General features: G+C 46.0%; 1 protein-coding gene across 1 annotated transcript in view; it reads right to left on the bottom strand.

The window, feature by feature from the left end:
- LOC140219130 (neprilysin-1-like) overlaps window positions 1–19709 on the bottom strand; it is a 169714-nt gene that overhangs the window by 130726 nt on the left and 19279 nt on the right. Inside the window, exons 4-5 of the mRNA XM_072289020.1 lie at window positions 15942–16103; window positions 2323–2409 (exon numbers count right to left, since the gene is read on the bottom strand). Of these exons, the coding sequence (XP_072145121.1) occupies window positions 2323–2409; window positions 15942–16103 (249 nt within the window). The remainder of the gene's footprint in view (window positions 1–2322; window positions 2410–15941; window positions 16104–19709) is intronic.

A 19709-nucleotide genomic window follows, 5' to 3' on the forward strand; every position in this document is an offset into this window, starting at 1 on the left:
CGTCTAAGAGTTCGCACCCCGTCCTCTGATGGTGACGCATGCTGCTGCGGAGGTTTATCTTCACACGTTGATGTTGCGACAGTATGGGAAGTCTGGCGAATGATAGAAAAACACGTCGACTTTTGGCGCGCTGGAATTGTCGGCAATCTTTAATGATAGCATCAACTGTAGAGCAGCTTTTGCCCATGAGCAGATTAAAGGCTTCGTCAGCAACGTCCTTCAGCACGTGCCCGACCTTCTCAGCTTCTGTCATGTCGTGATCGGCATACGACAAAGCGCCAGCACGCCCTGGATGTGTGAGACATAGGATTCTGGGCACGGGAGGCCAATGCGGCTATTTTGCGGGCGCCTGGTTTGCCAAACAGCTCTGTCAACTTCTCTTTGCGTTGGTCCCAGCTGTTTAGCTCCTCTTCGTGGTTTTCGGACACTACCTTTACCGTGCTTCGTAGGTAGTATAATAGGTTGGCTAGCATAAGCGTAGGGTACCATCTGTTGATTCCACTAACGCGTTCGTACATCGCCACCGACTCCTCAACGCCGGCGCCATCGGTGCCGCAGAATGTTCCAGGATCCTTGGGTTGCACAACCACAACCGAAGGAGACAGCGCCGTAGCTGGCGACGGTGACGTTCGAGGCGGCAACGACGTTGATCCCAGGTGCTCGCCGTCATTCATGGTAGGGACGTTGATGTGACATCCACTGCGTAGCTCCGTTTCTGACCGTGGTACCCCGCACCTCCCACCAATATGTCACTGGGATGTTGGGAGTATAGAAAAACTGCATTTACAGTATACAGAAGCAGAGTCAGTGTAGATGAAAATAGCCGACCAGCAACAACACGCAGCAGCCAGCGTCTCGCGATCTTCTTCTTTCTTTCTCTTCTTTTATCCTTACGTAACAATACGAACGGCGTCATCATCACTAGAGGCACACGACTCTCCACGGAGTCACGATTTAGCGCTGATCAATGCCATTAAGTTGGTAATTTTACCAAACATACAACACAAGAGAGCTACAGTCAAAGTTATCTTCCACTTCTGTGCTTGATTGTGTCGCTCTGCCTTACGCTGTACACTAACGTGTAAAGGGTGAGATTTAGTAGCGGAAGCGAGAACACGGACAGAGCAGGGCACAAATACACAGACACAACATTGAAGTGCAACACGTGACAACGCCTTATTAACAAGCGCACGTACCAACCCGCGCAAAACATGTTTTGAACGAAAAGTAGCCGCTATCCGACATTTTTTTGAATTTCAGTGTTTTGAATAAATTAGCAAAGATCGAGAGGCCTTGTTATAATGCTGTGTGAAAGGCACATTTTTGGCTGCTGTGTTTGCGCCGGCCTTCCCTTATATGTCTTAATTAATCGTGCTATGCGAGTTCACGCTAATGTTATAGCACATGTGTTATGTTAACGTGGTCCGCTATGGAAGAAGCTTGCAAAAATATTTTCAGGGCTGCTTACGCCGTCGCATATACAGGCATTTCGTAGATTCTCGTGATTAGAAATTTTGAGAACTCTCAGATCCGTGGAACATTTCTGTAAACACGGCAGAGCGCTGAATATCAGTATGAGATGAGAATGTGAGCGAATTTCATTAATTCTATGGCCCCTAGATATCTGAAGAAGCAGTTAGATGTTCAAACAAGCAATGCACAGTAATCTAGGCTAGCACATTACGCCACGGGCTAGAACCAGTCCTCCGGCTAAACGCCGCAGCAGCTAACTGACAAAACTCCTGTATTGCCCAGTTACGTTTCCTCGTGATTAGCGCTTTTGCAATGTTTGTTCTTTAAGCTTGAGACAAGCTTGAGACATGAATACTGTTGCATCGCATGGCGTTTCTATTGTCCTTCCGTGCACGCAACCTATTTTGACACATCATAATAACAGGGGAAACCACATAGAAGTGGAAACAGTTTAGGGCTAATTCTGAGAGAAAGCTGCGCGGGCTTTTTTGAGACTCTACACTCCCTAGAAGCAAGGACAACGTAAATTTTCATTACAAATTTACGCGTGCAAAGCAGCAAGGCATTCGTATGCTTCCTTGACAAAAATAAATTTACAGGGTTGGGTACGCTCAATTCATTCCACTAGGATAAGATTTGGAATAATATACAGTATTCATGAGCAGATAATACCCGTTGAGCAAACTTTACAGTGTTCTGATAGTTTCTTCAGCGAAGTAAACACATAGAGGTCAATAAAACGGAGCAATTTTCATGACAGGCACATCAACATTTCGTCCTCCTAAGCAACGCCCCACACTTGCACAAAACATTTCGGAATTGTCCTTTGACGGAAACATGCCTGCTTACCCATACTCGTGCAGCCGATGTAAAGTGCGACGGCCTTTTGAACGGCGTGCTGATCGGTGTACGAGACAGGAGTGGAGTTCAAGCTTTCTGAAAGTGATGCAATAAATGCGCTGTTAACAGTTCCCCGAATCGCTGAGGGCTGCAGGGCACTCAACGGGCTTGACCAGGCGCGGCAGTTTCAAGGTGAGCATTCTTGTTAAAGACAAAAAAGTCGCAGCTTCGCCTGAAAGGTGCAGTATATTGATTGCGATAGCACATTAATACATAGCTATACGAAGTAAGGACAGTAGATTTCCGTTGAAACTTGTAAATATTGGTTTACTAAATAAATGAATAAGCAGTGTGTCACACTCGCAGAAGCACACATCAACGCATCTCACTTGATGACTTCGCAAACTCACTGAAAAACGCTGTAGTGAGAAAGCTCGGCAGCAGTAGCGAATTACCATTGCGCTGCATCTCGTTGCAACGCGAACTAAGCGGGGACAACCAGCGCAAAACCAACTACTGCAAACTTAAACGAGCCTGAATAGGGAAGGGTTTTTTTATGTTTGAATACCTATCAAAACTCTATAGGCTAATATATTTACTCCATCAGCATGGAATAAAAAGCATAAAAATGTGATTTTACCTCATTAACCAAGTGACGGAACAAGAAGACGGAATCACCTGATATCACTCCATTTATGTGATGACCCGAACATGGGGGCAAAGGTTCGTGCACTCATATGTTTTAACGGTTGTCCCCATTGAGGACAAAGTCGTTCTTTTCGACCACACACACAAACATTTAATGGAACAAAAAAGGCTTAAAAGAAATAGAAGAAAATAGAAAACATAAAAGAAACACTCAAATAGACATAATCGCAGAAAAAAACACTTGGGGCTAGTATGGAGCTGCCTAGTGCGCGAGTCCGGGCTCGCCACGACGGCAGGGACACACAACAGTCGACGCGGCGACGCGGCGACAAGCTGACGAAAGGAGTGGCGCCGGTCTCACCAAACGTCGTGATCTAAGTTGGTTGACCGGGCGACCGGAGCTGGCCAGCTCTGGCTTGGAGAGGTAAAGCAGGCGGCTTGGTGGCACGAGTAAACGGCGGCGTCGTTCTGGCCGGGCAGCTGGGTGTAGAGCTCGGGCCCGTAGCCCGACTGCTCTTGTCGTGCCCACGGGCACAGAAGCTCGAACGCCGGCCTCGGGCAGCAGGCGGCACGACAGACGGGGGCGGCGTTCTGGCCGGGCAGCTGGCGTAAAACTCGGGCCCGTAGCCCGACTGTTCTCGTCGTACCCACGAGCACAGAAGCTCACCGGCCTTGAGGAGCTGGCGGCACGCTCGGCTAGACAGGCGACGCACAGGAATAGGTTGGCAGGAAGCCCCGGTCGGGTGAAGTCCTGGTGGCTCGGGTCCGGAACCCGACGGCGCGTCTTCAACGCTCGCTCCGGTGGTTGACCTCCTCCTGGCGTCGCTTCCTGGAACTCTCCTGGCGTCTCCCTTGCGTCTCCTCTGCGTCTCCCCCGTCTGCCAGCGCACCACGCTTTTTCTTCTCTCTGGCCGATTAGGCAATCTCCGATTGGCTGCCTGATGCCCCGTGTCTTTTCTAATTGGTTTGCTTTTCTTGTTTTAGTTGTTTTTCTTGCGCCGCGCGTTCTCGTGCCGGACGCTCTTCGGCGTCGTTGTTTTCCTTCTTCCAGCACGGAATCCGCCTTTGCGCCTGCACTCCTTGTCGTCTGCTCCTGACCGTCCCGATCACCGCACCATGTCGCGCACCACACATCACAATTTACAAAAAGGGAATTTAGTAGTGCGAAAATTTTGAAAACTGATAGATGGCACAGGTATGGTATGCGACTCAGAACTTGTTTGAACTCCGAGGCACCAAATTTCATTTCTTCAGCAGGAATGCACATGATATTAAAAAAAAAACATCACCGCTCCTTACAGTCCGTCAAGATGGTCGAAGCGCGAAGCTGTCTTAGAACACCGAGTGTTACACCACGCAAGTCAAACTTTGCAAGCAGTCTATGTTGTAAGTCATATGTTTCACCATTCTTTCAGCTCATTTTCTCTTTTTCATGCTTCGAGTGCTGGGCATGCTTTAGGAGCGCTGCCATTTACACTTGGCATCTCCGGTGCACTGCTCCGGGATGGCTCTACGAAGACGAGCCCATTCACAAGCCAACTCTTGCTGACGCCCGCAGTAGGCCAAAGAACACCCATACAAACTTAGAGAAGGCAAACTGCACCTTCCACAGTGCAACGAAAATAAGCGTAGCGGTGGCGTCGTGAACTAAAGTATGCGACCACAGATGGCGCTGTACAACAGGAAACGGAAACAGTATTGCCGCTTTACCAGGGGTTCTGTGGCTTTACTGGGTTTCTGGCTGTTGCGCCTCGATCGTGCTCCCGCCACTTTGGTTGCTGTGTGGCAAACGTAACGCCTATGTAGGCGCTACGTTTGCCACACAGCAACACAGTGGTGCGAGCGGGATCGAGGCGCAGCAGAATATATGTAGCCCTGAGTCATATCGAGTTAAGGCACACTCTAAACTGACTTTTAAGGGCATCCCGAGCGGTTTTTCGTTTATTACGCCGCCGTTACCCTGAGTTGTGCCACCGCGCTCCAGCTGTTGCATTTCGTGTAGGGCTACTGACAGAATGCGGTTTCCAGGTGGCACGATGGCCTCGACTGGAATAAACGCACACGACACCAAAGATTGAATAAAGGGAAAATCAGACATCCACCCGTTCGTAGCAATTGCTACAAAGGAACGGGTGGATGTCTGATTTTCCCTTTATTCATTACTTCTCTCCATCTTGCGGGTTTCTGCAGAATTACTTCACCAAAGATTGAGTAAGCTTGAAAATATTTTATTTGCATTTCACAACTACAACAAAAAGCACACGTCTACGCATCCACACAAACGCGGTTACATAGTCAAGAACATAGTCAAGAAATGGCGCATTCATAAGGCTAGCACAAACGCACAAGAAAGAAGACCTAAGCTACAAAACGTACGGTCGGCTGCTAAGTATAGTAATTTCCCTGTCACCGCGTGTCACTTTTATACAGCATCTTTACAGCACTACCAGGCCGGGTAGTTTGGCGGAAAGAACGCAACAGCTTACGGCCGTCAGCTGCCTCTTCTTTATGGGTGTCATAATTATCCTAATCTCCGCATCAACGTCGTGCAAGTCCGCATACAGGTATCTGTATCTGAACCATACGTGCCAGCTTAATACATGTGTAGTGATATTATGATAACCACTACGTCTTATCAAACATGTATTGATTTTGCAAATGCGCATTACAGCTGACAAAACGACATACTGTAAGTGAAGCACAAGAGAACAAGGACAAAAGGAGGATACAACTCTTGAAGAAGAAATGAAGAATTAGTAGGCGTACAGCAAACAAGCGATGACGGAGAACACACAATGATGCATCGGGTGTTCTGTGACATCGGTTTGCGTACTTACGGTGTTATGGAGATCAACGGCATAAAAACGTACCTTCAAGCGTACTCCCTCAACCTCCACCGCATTCATTATGATAATCAACGCCTAAACGAAATGAGGCACTATTATTTGCCAAGAGCAGACCTCTTTATAGCAAGTCTATGTAATGACTCGCAGACGAAACCACCATGCTTTTCGAAAATGTTTTACCGCCGTAGTATTCGAACGCCAACGGCCAGGAAACACATCGATACCAATAAGCTGTCGGTGGTTAATCAAGTACAAAAACCTTGACGCTATGACTAAAAAGCAGCTTCAACAATCAAATTAAAACAAAATCAACTGCCTATTTGCCTGAAATAAAAAAAACATCCTTAGACACCCCGATTGTTTATGTTAATGGTTTACGTCAAGTAAAAAATTCAGCATGTTTAGCGCCCCTAGTAGAGAAAGCACAAATTAAAATATGCGACCAAATTACAGTAGCTCCACTTGGCGCTTACGATGAAATGCGCCTCGATTGATTTTTTGGCCTCTGTGTCCATTTGTTGAACTTGAGAGTGTGCGGGGCCTGGATAGGCAGCTCCATCCTCAGGGGTACGCATTACTCGTGGTCTCCCCATAGTTGTAGATGGTATAGAATGTGCAGAACCACTAATTTAAAGCTCCGTAAATTGGGTACAAGCCCACAGCTGGAGATGTGAGCACTGCAATCGTTTTGAAGATTGGGTGGACTGCTTTGACGATCGACGTGGCCGGCGGGCATTCCTTGCTGGCGCAAGAAGTGCCGGCAACCATGCGCTCCTAGTGTCGCGTTTCAATAACTGGGCGCTATTCGCTCGCCACAAACCGCCAGCATGACATTTATTTCGTTCGCGGCAGGGTGGAATCAATCGTCGATAAATTCGATGCCAACGAGGCTCGATCGCCGAAAATGCACCGTGTGACAACCGTACAAGATTCGCTCATAAGATAGCATTCTCGCGGGGCGAAAAGAGACACTCCAAACCTTTTCCCCTATTGAGCTCCCCTTTTCCTATCCCGCTAGGTCACGCGGCCCCTTTTCAGCGAAGTGCAACAGCGACGGCACGTGGTCCGAATAAATAGTTTCGCTGTAAAACAATTCTAGTTGGAACCAGTACGAAACAGCCTTGACTACAACGAACTTTACCGGTGCGTGGTGGGACCTGGGGTTACGGGGCCCGTATCATGAAGTTGCCCTGCGTTCTGTTCACCGGCGCCAGTTCTTACACAAATATTTAATGTACGAGCTATCACCCTCGCGGGCTCTCACCATGCACTAGAATGCGGTAAACGCGGCCGCGACTGAGATCGCGTTCTGTTCGCAAGACACATTTACATGAATGCTACAGTAGCGTATGAGGTGTTTAGCGCGTGGCGCTAATACTTATGGGACAGCGTTTACGTGATGCGCGTCTCCTCTCGTCCGAAACAAACCGGAACCTGTTCCCAGTGATTTGCAATCCGCACCCTTGAGTGGAGAAGAGCACACGCTGGTGAACGGCTAACGTTTAAATGCGTTAGCATTTCTAAGCTTACCCAACGAGAAAAACGCCGGCAGATCCCACGCCCTGTGGGAATCGATGTTATGCAAAACAGTGAGAGGAGGGCCTACCAAGTTAACGAAATGATCCCGAGAGCACGAATACGTATGGAGCTCCTTCATGACCTACGTGATACGCATGCCATCAGATTCATGTCGTGACACATCATTTACGTTCGTGATACATTCTTGTCATACTATGCCATTTTTCGTACGCACGAAGTTGGCGAAACGACCATGAGAGCGCCAACACGTTGGCAGCTAAATAGATAGATAGATAGATAGATAGATAGATAGATAGATAGATAGATAGATAGATAGATAGATAGATAGATAGATAGATAGATAGATAGATAGATAGATAGATAGATATATAGATAGATAGATAGATAGATAGATAGATAGATAGATAGATAGATAGATAGATAGATAGATAGATAGATAGATAGATAGATAGATAGATAAATAGATAGATAGATAGATAGATAGATAGATAGATAGATAGATAGATAGATAGATAGATAGATAGATAGATAGATAGATACTGTCATAGTGACAAAGAAATGTTTCGCATTGAAAAACGTGAATTGGCCTACACTTGCAGACCTACAAAAACCTGCCACAAACTGAGATTTCTCCTCACGAGAAATCTCATATCTAAATGAAATAAAATAGAGGGTAGTGCGGCATTCGCATGAAATAGGCCCTGTCGGGGTTTTACGCCTCTGCAGTTGTTTCTTCTTTCGTGTACTTCAACTATCAGATACCACTTTTGATAAACAGTGGCTGTTTCTACAAGGGTTTCGCTTCAGTGTGACACCAACGACATCTTTCTTTCTCAGCACGCCGCACACGACGGACATTTCGACCACCTCCTCGACAATCGCATGCAGACGCGATTTTAGGCCCACGGACACATCATGGCTGCGCAGCAGGAACGTCATTCATACACGCGCGACGAGCCTCGTTCACCGGCGTTTAACGTGGATGCAACCTTGCTTAAGTCACCTTAGGTGAAATGTGGCGAAACAATTTTCCATGCGCGATCACTATAGCTAGTGGTACCTGCCTTCGGAGTTATGGCGTTTACTTGTGCTCTTATGGACGCCTTCGTCCCAGTGTGTTGACCCACCAGCTTCCTCAGCGGCTTTCGTGTTGGGCTGCTAAACACTAGGTCGCGGGACTGAGTCACGGCCATGGTCGCCACATTTCGATTGGGCGAAATGCGGAAACCATGTATATTTACATTTAGGAGCATGGTAAAGAACTCCAGCTGCACGGTACAAATTTCCTTGGTACCCCACTACGGCGTGCCTCATAATTACACCGTGGTTTTGGCACGGAAAACCTCGTAATTTAATTATTTTGGTCCCAGCGTGTAAGAACAATATTATTCGAGAATGTCAGGCGATGCTGCGGGAAACAGTTAAGCCTGAACATTTCGGCCGTGGAATTAGATGTTGCACGGAGCGAAGGAGGTGCCTCTAATGTGGCGCTAGCGCTTTCTTTAGCAACTCGATTCAAGTTGAGAGTACCATGAGAATACTGTGGAGCGGTCTAACTTTATGATATAAAAATAATGTGCTTTGCTTGGGTGCGTGTGCGAGGAATGCGCGCGCATGTCGATTGAGTCTATGAGCACCTGTGTGAGCTCGCGCTTTTTAGTCTATGTGTGTATGTCGCTGCTACTTTCGTGGAAGCTTACGCATGAAATCTTTCATGTTCGTGTCCGTGTGAATGTAGTTTCGTTGCACCAGCGCATTCACGTTCTTGCTAGCGGGGTTTTATCATTGGTCAGCGCGCAGGTAGGCACAGACGCGCGACTGATTCAGTGGCGACCCGAGGCACGGGGATTGCAAGCAAGTGGCAGACGGTATCGCCGCCTCTCATCCCTCCGACGGGCGTTCAGTGGCTCTTTTTGGCCACTGGCCTCGCCGGAATGCGGCATGTCCGTTGTCGCTACACTGCCTGCATGTTCTCCCTCTCCCGGCGCGCCGTTGAGGCGCCTGTGGTCAGTGGACGCCATGCATAACTTGAACGGCGTTTCGGCAATCATACTTTCTGTACGTGTCGTTTGAGCGTGTTCACTTGCTGCGATTCCGGAACTCCTGTCGTCAGTGATTCAGGAAGACTGCAACGCCATCCAACTTTGAAATATGGGATGAGCTACGGGCTTCTCACAGTGCCATATTTTGAGTGAAAACCATATGCAACAGCCCGCTGGACGGCTGCCATGCTATAGGTTGTCTCCTTTAAGGAAAAGCTCTCGGTAATGGAACACATTTCCTGTTTTAAATGTCGTTCACTCCAAGTTAATGATAGCGATACTTTCTATGAATCACTCGAATAATTTAATTGTTCTAAGAGTTGACTACGCATTGCTTTGCCATTCAATCTAGTCCGCGCTTGCTCTTACAGCACATCTGCATTGTTTTGTTTTTGTGCCCGTTTGTGCATTGAATGTGCGACATGGACTTTTCGCGTTGTTGATGTGCGGTATATACTTTATATTATTGCTAAATGGTCCTTATCATTTGAAATAACATGCTCTCATTACGCATAATTTAACTCCAATGATGTGTTTCACTCTATGCTTTGCCTCCAGTGTGATGTATTACCTCGACATAATAAAATACACTTCATACAGCTACCCCAACAACCATCCGATTTATTCTCTTCATTAAATCATAACATACGTTGAAATACTAACTAGAAGTACAGCCGTCAGCACGCTTAACACGAACGCTCTGCAGCGTGGCCTGGACCGGCTTGGACTGACACCAGCGCCGCGAAGTGTTGTGCTCTGTTATCTCGGTATGTTTGCATCGGCTCACAATAGCTGGAGCGCAGCTAGATTTGACTGCTCGTCTTGTCTTTCGCTTGTGCCTGACCGGCGGCGAGAGTGCGCTCACTTGAGATGTCCGATCCGCCGCGTTTCGCTCGTGGCTCCGATCTAACGCGCATCCACAAAACACGTTGCGGTTTGCTTATCTCGGCAAAGCGAAATGGCGCGTGACAGCTTGCGCGCCTTTCGGGTTTGGCCTCAAAGCTGGTGCTTCAAGGAAAAGATAAATAGCAAAAGGAGAGCAAAATGACCGTGGATCTTCAGTACATCGTGGACTAAACAGGAAGCCAGACACTAACCTGCGAGAGCACTCCGAGGTAATAAATGAGTGTAATAAAAGAATATAATAAATGAAGAACATGAACAACTATGCCACCGGATTTGCAGATTTATTTGTTGTCCTAACTTTACATTGCACTTGCTCCGTGGCGGCTACAAAAAAGAAGTGTGTCTGTGCGTGTGTGTGCGCGCGCACGCTCTGAGCTTGCTTCTGCTTTCTCAGTTGCTGATTTTTTGCGTTGAAGTAGGAGATTGATCGATATTTTCTTTTGTTTTTCGTGTGCGTGTGTGTTTCGTGTATCTGATTTTTCAGGACAATCAGAGCGTCCTTTCGTGCCACGTACTTCAACACGTAGAACCGTGTGGGATGTTAAGTATTTATAGGCTTTAAGTACTAGTTTCGAAATGGCAAGACTATTAGCAATTATTGGTTTTAGTGTGTGCATTTGTATCAGGAACACTGCTTTGTTAGGACAATCAGAGCATGGCCGCGTGTTTGAACACGTTCGAAAGCATGCCATACCTTAAATCTGTGCGGCACTTATTGCCTTTAAAACCTTCAGGACATTTAATTTGCTGTATATTAAGAATTTATCTTCTTTTCGTGTCGGCCTTTCATTGTAGGTACGTGCTCGAATAGCTGCCGTGTTTATATTAAAGTAAGCCAAGCGCAACACATGGCAAAGAAGACGATAAAGTGTGCAGTGTGCGGGGTGTTTTCAAAAGAGACGAGGAGAAGCACGAGAATGGAGAGGAACTAGAGTTGATCGGCAGAGACTGTGATGTAGACGCTAGACTAATTATTATGAAGCATTTCCACGAAGAGCTTGTAAAACCGGTCGAAGAGCTAAAAATGAGCTAAATATGGAGCGTAACTTCCGGAAGGCGGCGAAAAAGCGACTTTCGTAGCAGTGCAAGCGATAAGGAAATTATGGAGCACGTTTTATTAGAATGTGAAGGTATCTGCCTAGAGATCGATTTAGGCACCTCTGGCCTGCTTGAAGCCCTTGGGTTTAGTGAGGGCAGCGGGAAAGGAAACATGTCCGCAATGGGGAGATTAGTAAGAGGCCATTGGAAGACTGGTAAAAGTAGGGAAACGACAAACAACGGAGGCGTACAAAAACAAAGTTCCCTATAGGGGCTCAGAAAGTCGATGATGGGAAATTGTTCGCGTTTATTCTCTTTCTTCTTTTTAGGATAGGTAGGATATTAGGGAAATAACAACAAGACCTTGGTGGCGCGACCCACCACCCCATTCCATAGGGAACAGTAATAGCATCCGTCCATCCATCCGCTCAACGCGCTCCTCCGTAATTTGTCCAGCTCGCAATTCTTTTGAACTCCAGGTGCCTTCCTGCTCCGGCACTTGCTTCCCTCGTGGCGACACACAGAATTGAATTGAATTAATTGAGTGCATTGAGTGAATTGAGTGAACTGAATTGAATCAAGTTCGAATTGAATTTTCGCACTTACGTGCGAAAAGCCCAATTCTATTATAAAGCACGTCCCAGTGGGGGTATTCTGATTATATTTGACCGCCAGTAAACGTTAACCTGCCCCAAGGCATCAGACACGGGCACATTCGCGTTTCGCCTGATCGAAATGTGGCCGCCGCCGCCGGGAATTCATCCCGCGACTTCGTGCTTCATAGCGCAACACCATTGGCCCTAAGCCACCGCGGTGTGTACACGATCTCGCCGTTTTCACAGACGAGGCACGCTTGCACGCAGAACGGCTTTCACGTTACACCGATGCCTACGAAGACTAAGCGACGTTATCTATTCAAAGGTCCCTGTTGAATTTACGTCGTCGTCTGCGCAATTACTAAGTGATGGAAACGGGTCCCGCTTAAGATCCTAGTATTTGGCAGTATCGCTTGAAACCATACGGGTAGCAGGGTATCCGCTGCAGCTGTTTATATACCACTGCGTGTCTGCTAGTGCACCTTCCACGTATAAATGGGATTTGTACGTTTGTCTTATACGCTTCCTCCCGGCCACACAATGCAAAAGTTAATGCATTGCAAAGTTAATGCGGTACCCGTGGGCTATCGCATTTACCTGCACTAGTAATTTCAGAATTAAACACGAAAATTGTTTGCAGAATAATACGTTAAATTACCGGGCACAGTGGCTACTATTACTTGCACGTTTGCCACAATATTACAAAGATGATTGCGCGAACGTTAAACACCTAACGGTGCTCCAAATGTCGCACTTTGGTTATAGCGAATTGAGACACAACTATACGAAGGACAATAGGTTTATCGGCCGCATCAACTTAGAAACATTTGCCTACTACCTGAACTAACAACCGTATAGTGTCAGCGCACACAAGGAAACAAGAACACATGACACTCGACAAGCGCGGATACTCGCTAACAAAACGCTTGTGCGAGCAAGCACGGCAGCAGCAGCGAGCGAAGTGAGCATAGCGCTGTCTACCGCTTCAACGCAAGAGTGACGAGCACACAATGCGCAGAAATGTGCGAGCGGCGTGAGACACGGCGCGCGGCCACCAAGTACGCACTTGTTGACGAAGTCGAAGCCGCCCCCCCCCCCCTTCCCACCCCGTCCCGCTGGCGCTACGTCGAGGCTTGCCTCCATATATGGCGCGCGCGTACGAGCCGCGATCATCAGTTCCCCGAGCGCCCGGTCACGAAATCCGCAGTTGCTGCACAACGCCTACCCCTCCCTCCCATCCCCCAAGGCCTTTCTCGCGACAGAAAACGGCACGTTTGCTGTCCGCTTTCTTCTTTCGCGCCCGCCAGATTGAGCCGCCATCGTCGGCTTCCGTCGGGCGCTTTCGGTCGAACATACAGCCTACGACGCGCGGCCATGTTGTTATAGTCCTTGGAATTATTGCGGGACATCACGGCGACGGCCACGGCAATGCCGGCGGCAAAAATGCGTTGGTAGTGTCCATCTAATTAATATCGCAATATAAACGATGGTAATGTACGCATTCTATGCCTCACGAATGTGTCAGACTTTATTTTATTTTATTTTATTTGTAAAATACCTTACAAGGCCCCTTCTTGGGGATTGAGTAAGGGGGGCATACAATCAAGTACATACAATTAACAACAATAACAAATGAAAACAGCAGCCAAGTGCACAGCCTAAAAGTCATGAAACATATTAGCTACATAAAGCTGCATATGATTACAATAAAAAGGAGCAATATAAGTTAGTAACAACGTATAACACTGCAAGAAAAAGGCCAAGAAATAATACAGAGCAGTGAGTGTGATATTAATGGTTAACATGGGTTAAGCGAGTTCAGTGAGCTCTTGAATTTATCACGGTCAGTTTCCAAAACTATGTTGTCGGGGAGGTTGTTCCAGAGCCAATTGGCACGTGGAATTGCAGACGAGTCGTACTTTAATTAGCGGGGACTTATAACAGAACTCTCTGGCGAGTGGCGATAGCGACCATTTCAATTAAATCAGGTTGCCTACCATATAAATTGCGAACTGGAGCTCCATTCCTTTTTCATGCCGTACAAAACAAACACGACGCTTCCGCTAACTGAACAATGCAACGGGTATGCCCTAGACAGTGTACTAAAATTGTGCCATTGGCTTTTTACCAATAATATATATATATATATATATATATATATATATTAATAATTCCGATGGAGCACATAGCGTTAAACCACCTCTTCAGGTGTATTGCATGAAAAAGCGGGCATTACTTGCATAACAAGGTGTACTGTCCAAGTAAATATTCTCAAATATTAGCTATCCTAATAAATATTTACTTTTGAGACATTGACCACGCAAAATTTAACCAAGTGGTGATCTCTGATTGCCAGGAATCTAGCACTGTTTTGGAGATGCATCTCATTATAATATATCAAGCAATACTTTAGCAATGCAGCGACGAACTTCCAAAAGTTCGGGTTTAGAAGTCTAGGACGATATGAAGCGAAACGCCATTGATGTTTTTACAAGATTCGGGGGACTGATATCTCGTAATTGGTACTAGCACCGGGAATTTTGTAAGGACTTGACTGCTCATGCTCTGATTAAAATTTGCAATTGCATCATGCATCTCAAACAGAATAATTGGGCACTTAAAGGGACACTAAATCGAAACAATAAATTAGTTTAGACTAATGAAGCATTGTTTCAGAACCCTGCAGGCAGTCATTTCAGAAAAATAGTTTGATTATTAGATGAGAAAATGAAGATCCAAGTATCAGTATTTGAATTTCGCGCCGGAACCCCAGCACCGGTACGTCAGCGTGACGTCAGGGATTGCGAAGTATGTTTTCGCATTTGGACCGCGTTAGCTGAGTAAAGGTTCCCGAAACTTGCAATGTTTAATATTTGGTTCTTTTAGAAGACGATGTAGTCAATTTGCACCGCTATATATAATTAGTAGGCCCTAGAAGATGCCATAAATATCCATGACGTCACAGCCACCAGGTGCGGAAACTTACGTAGGGGTCGCCATCCGTATTTCGTTCTTGCTCTTTTTCTGGCTTACCAAACGTCTTATCGTTGTAAGAGTGGTGTTTTTGGTGTTGTAAAAAGGTTTTTACTGATGCAGAAGAAATCCTTTTTCACTTTAGTGTTCCTTTAAGTAGTGAATGTTTTGTCTATCTGAAAAGTGAACGTGAACGTGAACGTAATTCAGTCTCTTGCTGAAACCGTAGTAAGAAAGCTGCACAGCGCTTGCTGTCGCAGATTTAAACATATGTCCGAACTGAAAGAAATTAGTGCAGAAACTCCCCACTGTGGAATTGTCATATAGAGCATAGCAATCTTTCTAATCATCACTTATCAAGCCTATTATACTCTACACTTAATATGAAAACTGCCGTATTTTAAGAGATAAGCTAAACCGATGAATACGATGCACACCATGGCAATTTACCTAGTAAACACATTTTTACAACCAAGCTCATGTTTCGGTAATGAAAGAAATGCTTCTGTAATGCTTTTAGCTTTCGCCTGCGACACGCTCGCCTGCTTTCCAGCGCGTCCTCTTCAGAAGTTTCTCCCTGTTGTTGCAAACGCAATTCTCTGGTCGCAGGACCGGAAGTTTTCTGGGATCGTGAATGCACTGCTGCCACAGAGTGGACCGAAAGGGTTTATACTTAGGGGCCGCATAGGGGTATTTCACTAAGGGCTCTTATATTTATTGTCGTATCTACCCTTTCAGGTTGTGCCTGCCACGCCGTGGTGTGGTCACAGTGGGACGGAGGGGCCAGCTAAATTTATCTGATCTGTTCTTCATGCGCTAAAACCTGCCTGCGGTGCCACCTCGTGGACCAGCGCGATGCTACGCCGCTGTTGGCTCTACTCTTAACGCTAGCTTTCTGATACGCTTTCGGCCGAAAGCTACATCTTGCAATCGTTTCCAGTGCTTGGCCTTTAGGCGAAAGTGGTTTTTTATTTTTCTTGATAAAGTGAGCACAATCGTAATGACGCCGCAAGTAGCACGACTCCGTAGTTGCCACGCACCTATGATGCTCCCCTCGACGGCCCACTGTGCCTCGAGCCTGGTGCTGGTCAAGTAGCGGTGGCGAGGAACCTTGGTGCTGCGCAGCCAGCCGCCACAGACGTGCTCGTAAAAGTCCTCGCACGGGAGTATCGAGTCTGTCATTGACGCTGTGAACACGTTCACTGGTGGAAGGGCCAACGAAATGAACGAACAGTGTTAGCGCCTTTCCAAGAACTGAAAGTTGGGCGAGCCAGCATGGCGTATATTTTCAGGAAAGGCGCCACCGAAAAAGAAGGACTCCGACACGAAATGGCACTATAACGCAAGCGCTGATTCTCAGCTACGAGCAATATTGGACAGTCCGGGCCCTGCGCAAATATAAGGCTAACGGATCACGAATCGTCTACACGTGGCAACTGTGAGTCGCACATTGCCTTGCGTTGCGAGAAATAGGCAGCGCGGTTTTTTAACGACAAAGATTGCTGTTTGTTTATTCAACTATTGTTATATATCTTTGCGTTTGTCGCGAATAAACATGAAGTGTAGAGTTGGCACTGGTGATGTGCCATTTCATATCTGTTTTTTTTTCTTTGGTGCCTTGTCGAACATGAAACTGCGCCTCTCTATGTACGAAAGCGTCTGACAACTTCATCTTTCTCACTTTTGCAGCGTTTTGTCGTTTTTCAAATATTTAATATTGGTAAGGCTATGGTAGAAATACTGCACAGGTGTTTCGTCTATTATAAGATAATTCAATTTAAAATTATTTTCCTGCTCTAGGAAAAATTACATGGAGTATTTGAGGGAGATCAAAGGATCTTTACGTGCGCTTCGTCCAATTCATAAAGCTTACTTTTCTTGTTAACTTGTTCGTTAACTACGGGGACATAGCTTCCAAATCCATACGTGCGCCAAGCCCACTAGCTAATTTAGGTGATCACATACCTGCTACCTATGACTCCTATTGATCTGTTGCGGCGGTTTATGTTGAAGAAATACGTTAACATACTATATTTATCATGATTAATATATAATCCTTAAAGGCGCAATACGTTTCACCATAACATTAAATTTCTAGGTTTTGTAGAATGTTACAAATCTAGAGATAGCAACATTTAGGGCAACCAAGTGTTCAGCCTAGCATATTTTTCTGAACTATGAAGCAAGCTCCGTAAACCTATCACATCCACCACGAGAGAATGCATAGCGCGCCAGCGAATGCAGTAGTCACCAATGTTCATCGCATGAGCTTGCACACTGTGTACGTGGTTACGTGGTGCTTATCCGGGCTTAAAGAGAATCGATGATGCTGTAGTGAGAATAGCATGATGAAAATAAGATAATCATTGTGTAGATGCTACCGTCTATCCAGGCTCTTTCAAGACAGCAGAACTGACTCCCATTCAGACAGACAGATATATACGTCAGAGCCGTTAAACTACCTATGCCTACACATTGAGTTTTCAGGCTATATTGATGTACCCGGGCACACTCCATGCTCGATAAAGGACATTTGCTCCACTTCTTGTTGTCGGTTAAAACGACGCTCATTTCAAGAGCTGATATATCGGAGCTGTGTTATTCCATGAGTGCTCAACACAGCTCCAAAACTTCACATATCAGATTCGACTGAATGTTTTGTGTTTTGATCGCATATTACTGAGTAGCACGAAATAGCACTTGGCTTCTTTGCCAACTATATACTTTAGGAGGAAAAAGATACCGAAAGTCTTCATTGCGGAGGCGCCATTTTTATGCACCGGGCATTGTCGCAAATTCACAATAATGTGAAATAGAAAATATTACGGCTACAATCAGTGCATTTCTTGTGTGAAACGCATACGTAAACAAGCGCCATCTAGCATTTTTCTAGGTTTCTGTGCAAAACGGACGTCTTTTACAAAAATTCCTTAATTTGATACACTTTCCGAAAGTTGCTATATTCACGAATGCTACGTATCAAACAAATGTATGTAGTCTTTCAAAATTTAGTGGGCCGTGAGATCTTAACCTATTCAATAATTTTTCTGAATATAGTTGCTGTATCACAGACTATCATTTTTACAATTTGCCTCAAATGTGAAGTTTCCACGAAAATGAACACAATTTAAAAATGAAAATAAAAATCCCCTGCGCTAATCTTTCGCACAATCTCGTAAACAGCTGTTCACAGACACTGGAACAAGAACATTAAAAAAAGCATGCTCCATTATTTTGCTTGTAATGACAATATAGGTGGTAGAAATGAGAACTTCGCCAGCATGCAGCAAAGCGCTAAGAAAACGAGACATCCGGATAAAAAGAACGTGCATAAGCTTCTGACTTGCCTAAACTTTACCATGATTGCGACAGAAGGGCAATTTGGGTACACTGGAATTATGATTTCAAGTAGCGACAGCGACGCCGGCAGCAGAAATGCGCTTGGAATGTCCATATAGTTGCTATCGCACTAAATCGCCTTTCTTAAAGGTGTTGGTACAGTGTACAAGAATGGAGAGTGGGCTCATGGGAAGCGGCGGCAGACGGAGCAAGTGAAGTGAAATACGGTGAACGTCTCCGGCGGTCGGGACACCCCGTTGACCTGAAGAAACTACGGACACTCCGTCTGTTTCGGGTGTGCTGGCACTCATTGATTTTGGTTGAGGAGCTCAGCAATTGCCATTTAAGTCTGAAGCTTCAGTGGGTACCACCACATGTTCGACTTGCACGCAATGAAGCAGCAGATTAAATTAGGAGTGCCTACGAATGAGCTCTTATATAAAGAAAAGGCAATTCTGGGCACTTTGTAAATCTCCTCATCATCCAAGAGTGGTTCAAAAAATGCACCACAGAGACCCATACCTGACCCAGAACCCATACGCTGCTACATAGAGCAGGCACGTACCCAGGATTTTTTTTCGGGGAGGTTGGGCAACCCAAGGTAGCTTTTCTATGCAAACGAGGGGGAAGAGTACCTGTACTAGTTCGAATGTCAATATAACGCCCACCATTTGCCATAAATACGCTGAAACCCGCAAACTTCACGGCTCAAAGAAGAGAAATGGTACAAGGTGTATCTCAAAGGATGCCTGTGATTTACACCTCTTCTTTACTTGGCAAACAAGGAACCACATCAAATATCGACTCGCGCAGAAAGAACACTTCCAATAACAAGTAACCAAACGAAAGTGCAAAATAAAGATTTCGATCAACATCATCACCAGCCTGTTTTATGTCCTATTTTATTTTATGTTTTTAGCCTATTTTATGTTTTATGTCAGTGGTTGCTTACGGACTGCGCGGGGTTTGTTACTTCACCAGCCAATCACAGAAGGAAACAAAATTGTCGTAATGTGACCTTTTCAAAATGGCGTCGTACTTGATACCTCCGGAGCATCTGCTGTTCTTGAAGAGTCTTTCCATCGACGGAAGCAATGAGGTGTGCAACAGACATGGACAAAGCGTATAGAGTCTGAGCATTTCACTCTTCAAAAATCTACCCGCCGCGGTTGCTTAGTGGCCAGGGTGTTGGACTGCTAAGCATGCACGAGTTCGCGGGATCGAATCCCTACCACGGCGGCCGCATTTCGATGGGGACGAAATGCGAAAACACCTGTCTAGTTAGATTTACCTGCACGTTAAAGAACCCCAGGTGGTACAAATTTCCGGAGTCCCCCACTACGGCGTGCCTCATTATCAGATCGCGGTTTTGGCACCATAAACCTCCATAATTGTTTGGATATTCAAAAGTCTGCGGTACAGTTCATTTTACTGCTGAGCCCGTTTTACTCATTAAATTTCACTGCCAA

Source organism: Dermacentor andersoni, chromosome 6, assembly GCF_023375885.2.
Source record: "Dermacentor andersoni chromosome 6, qqDerAnde1_hic_scaffold, whole genome shotgun sequence".
Classification (NCBI taxonomy): Eukaryota; Metazoa; Arthropoda; class Arachnida; order Ixodida; family Ixodidae; genus Dermacentor; species Dermacentor andersoni.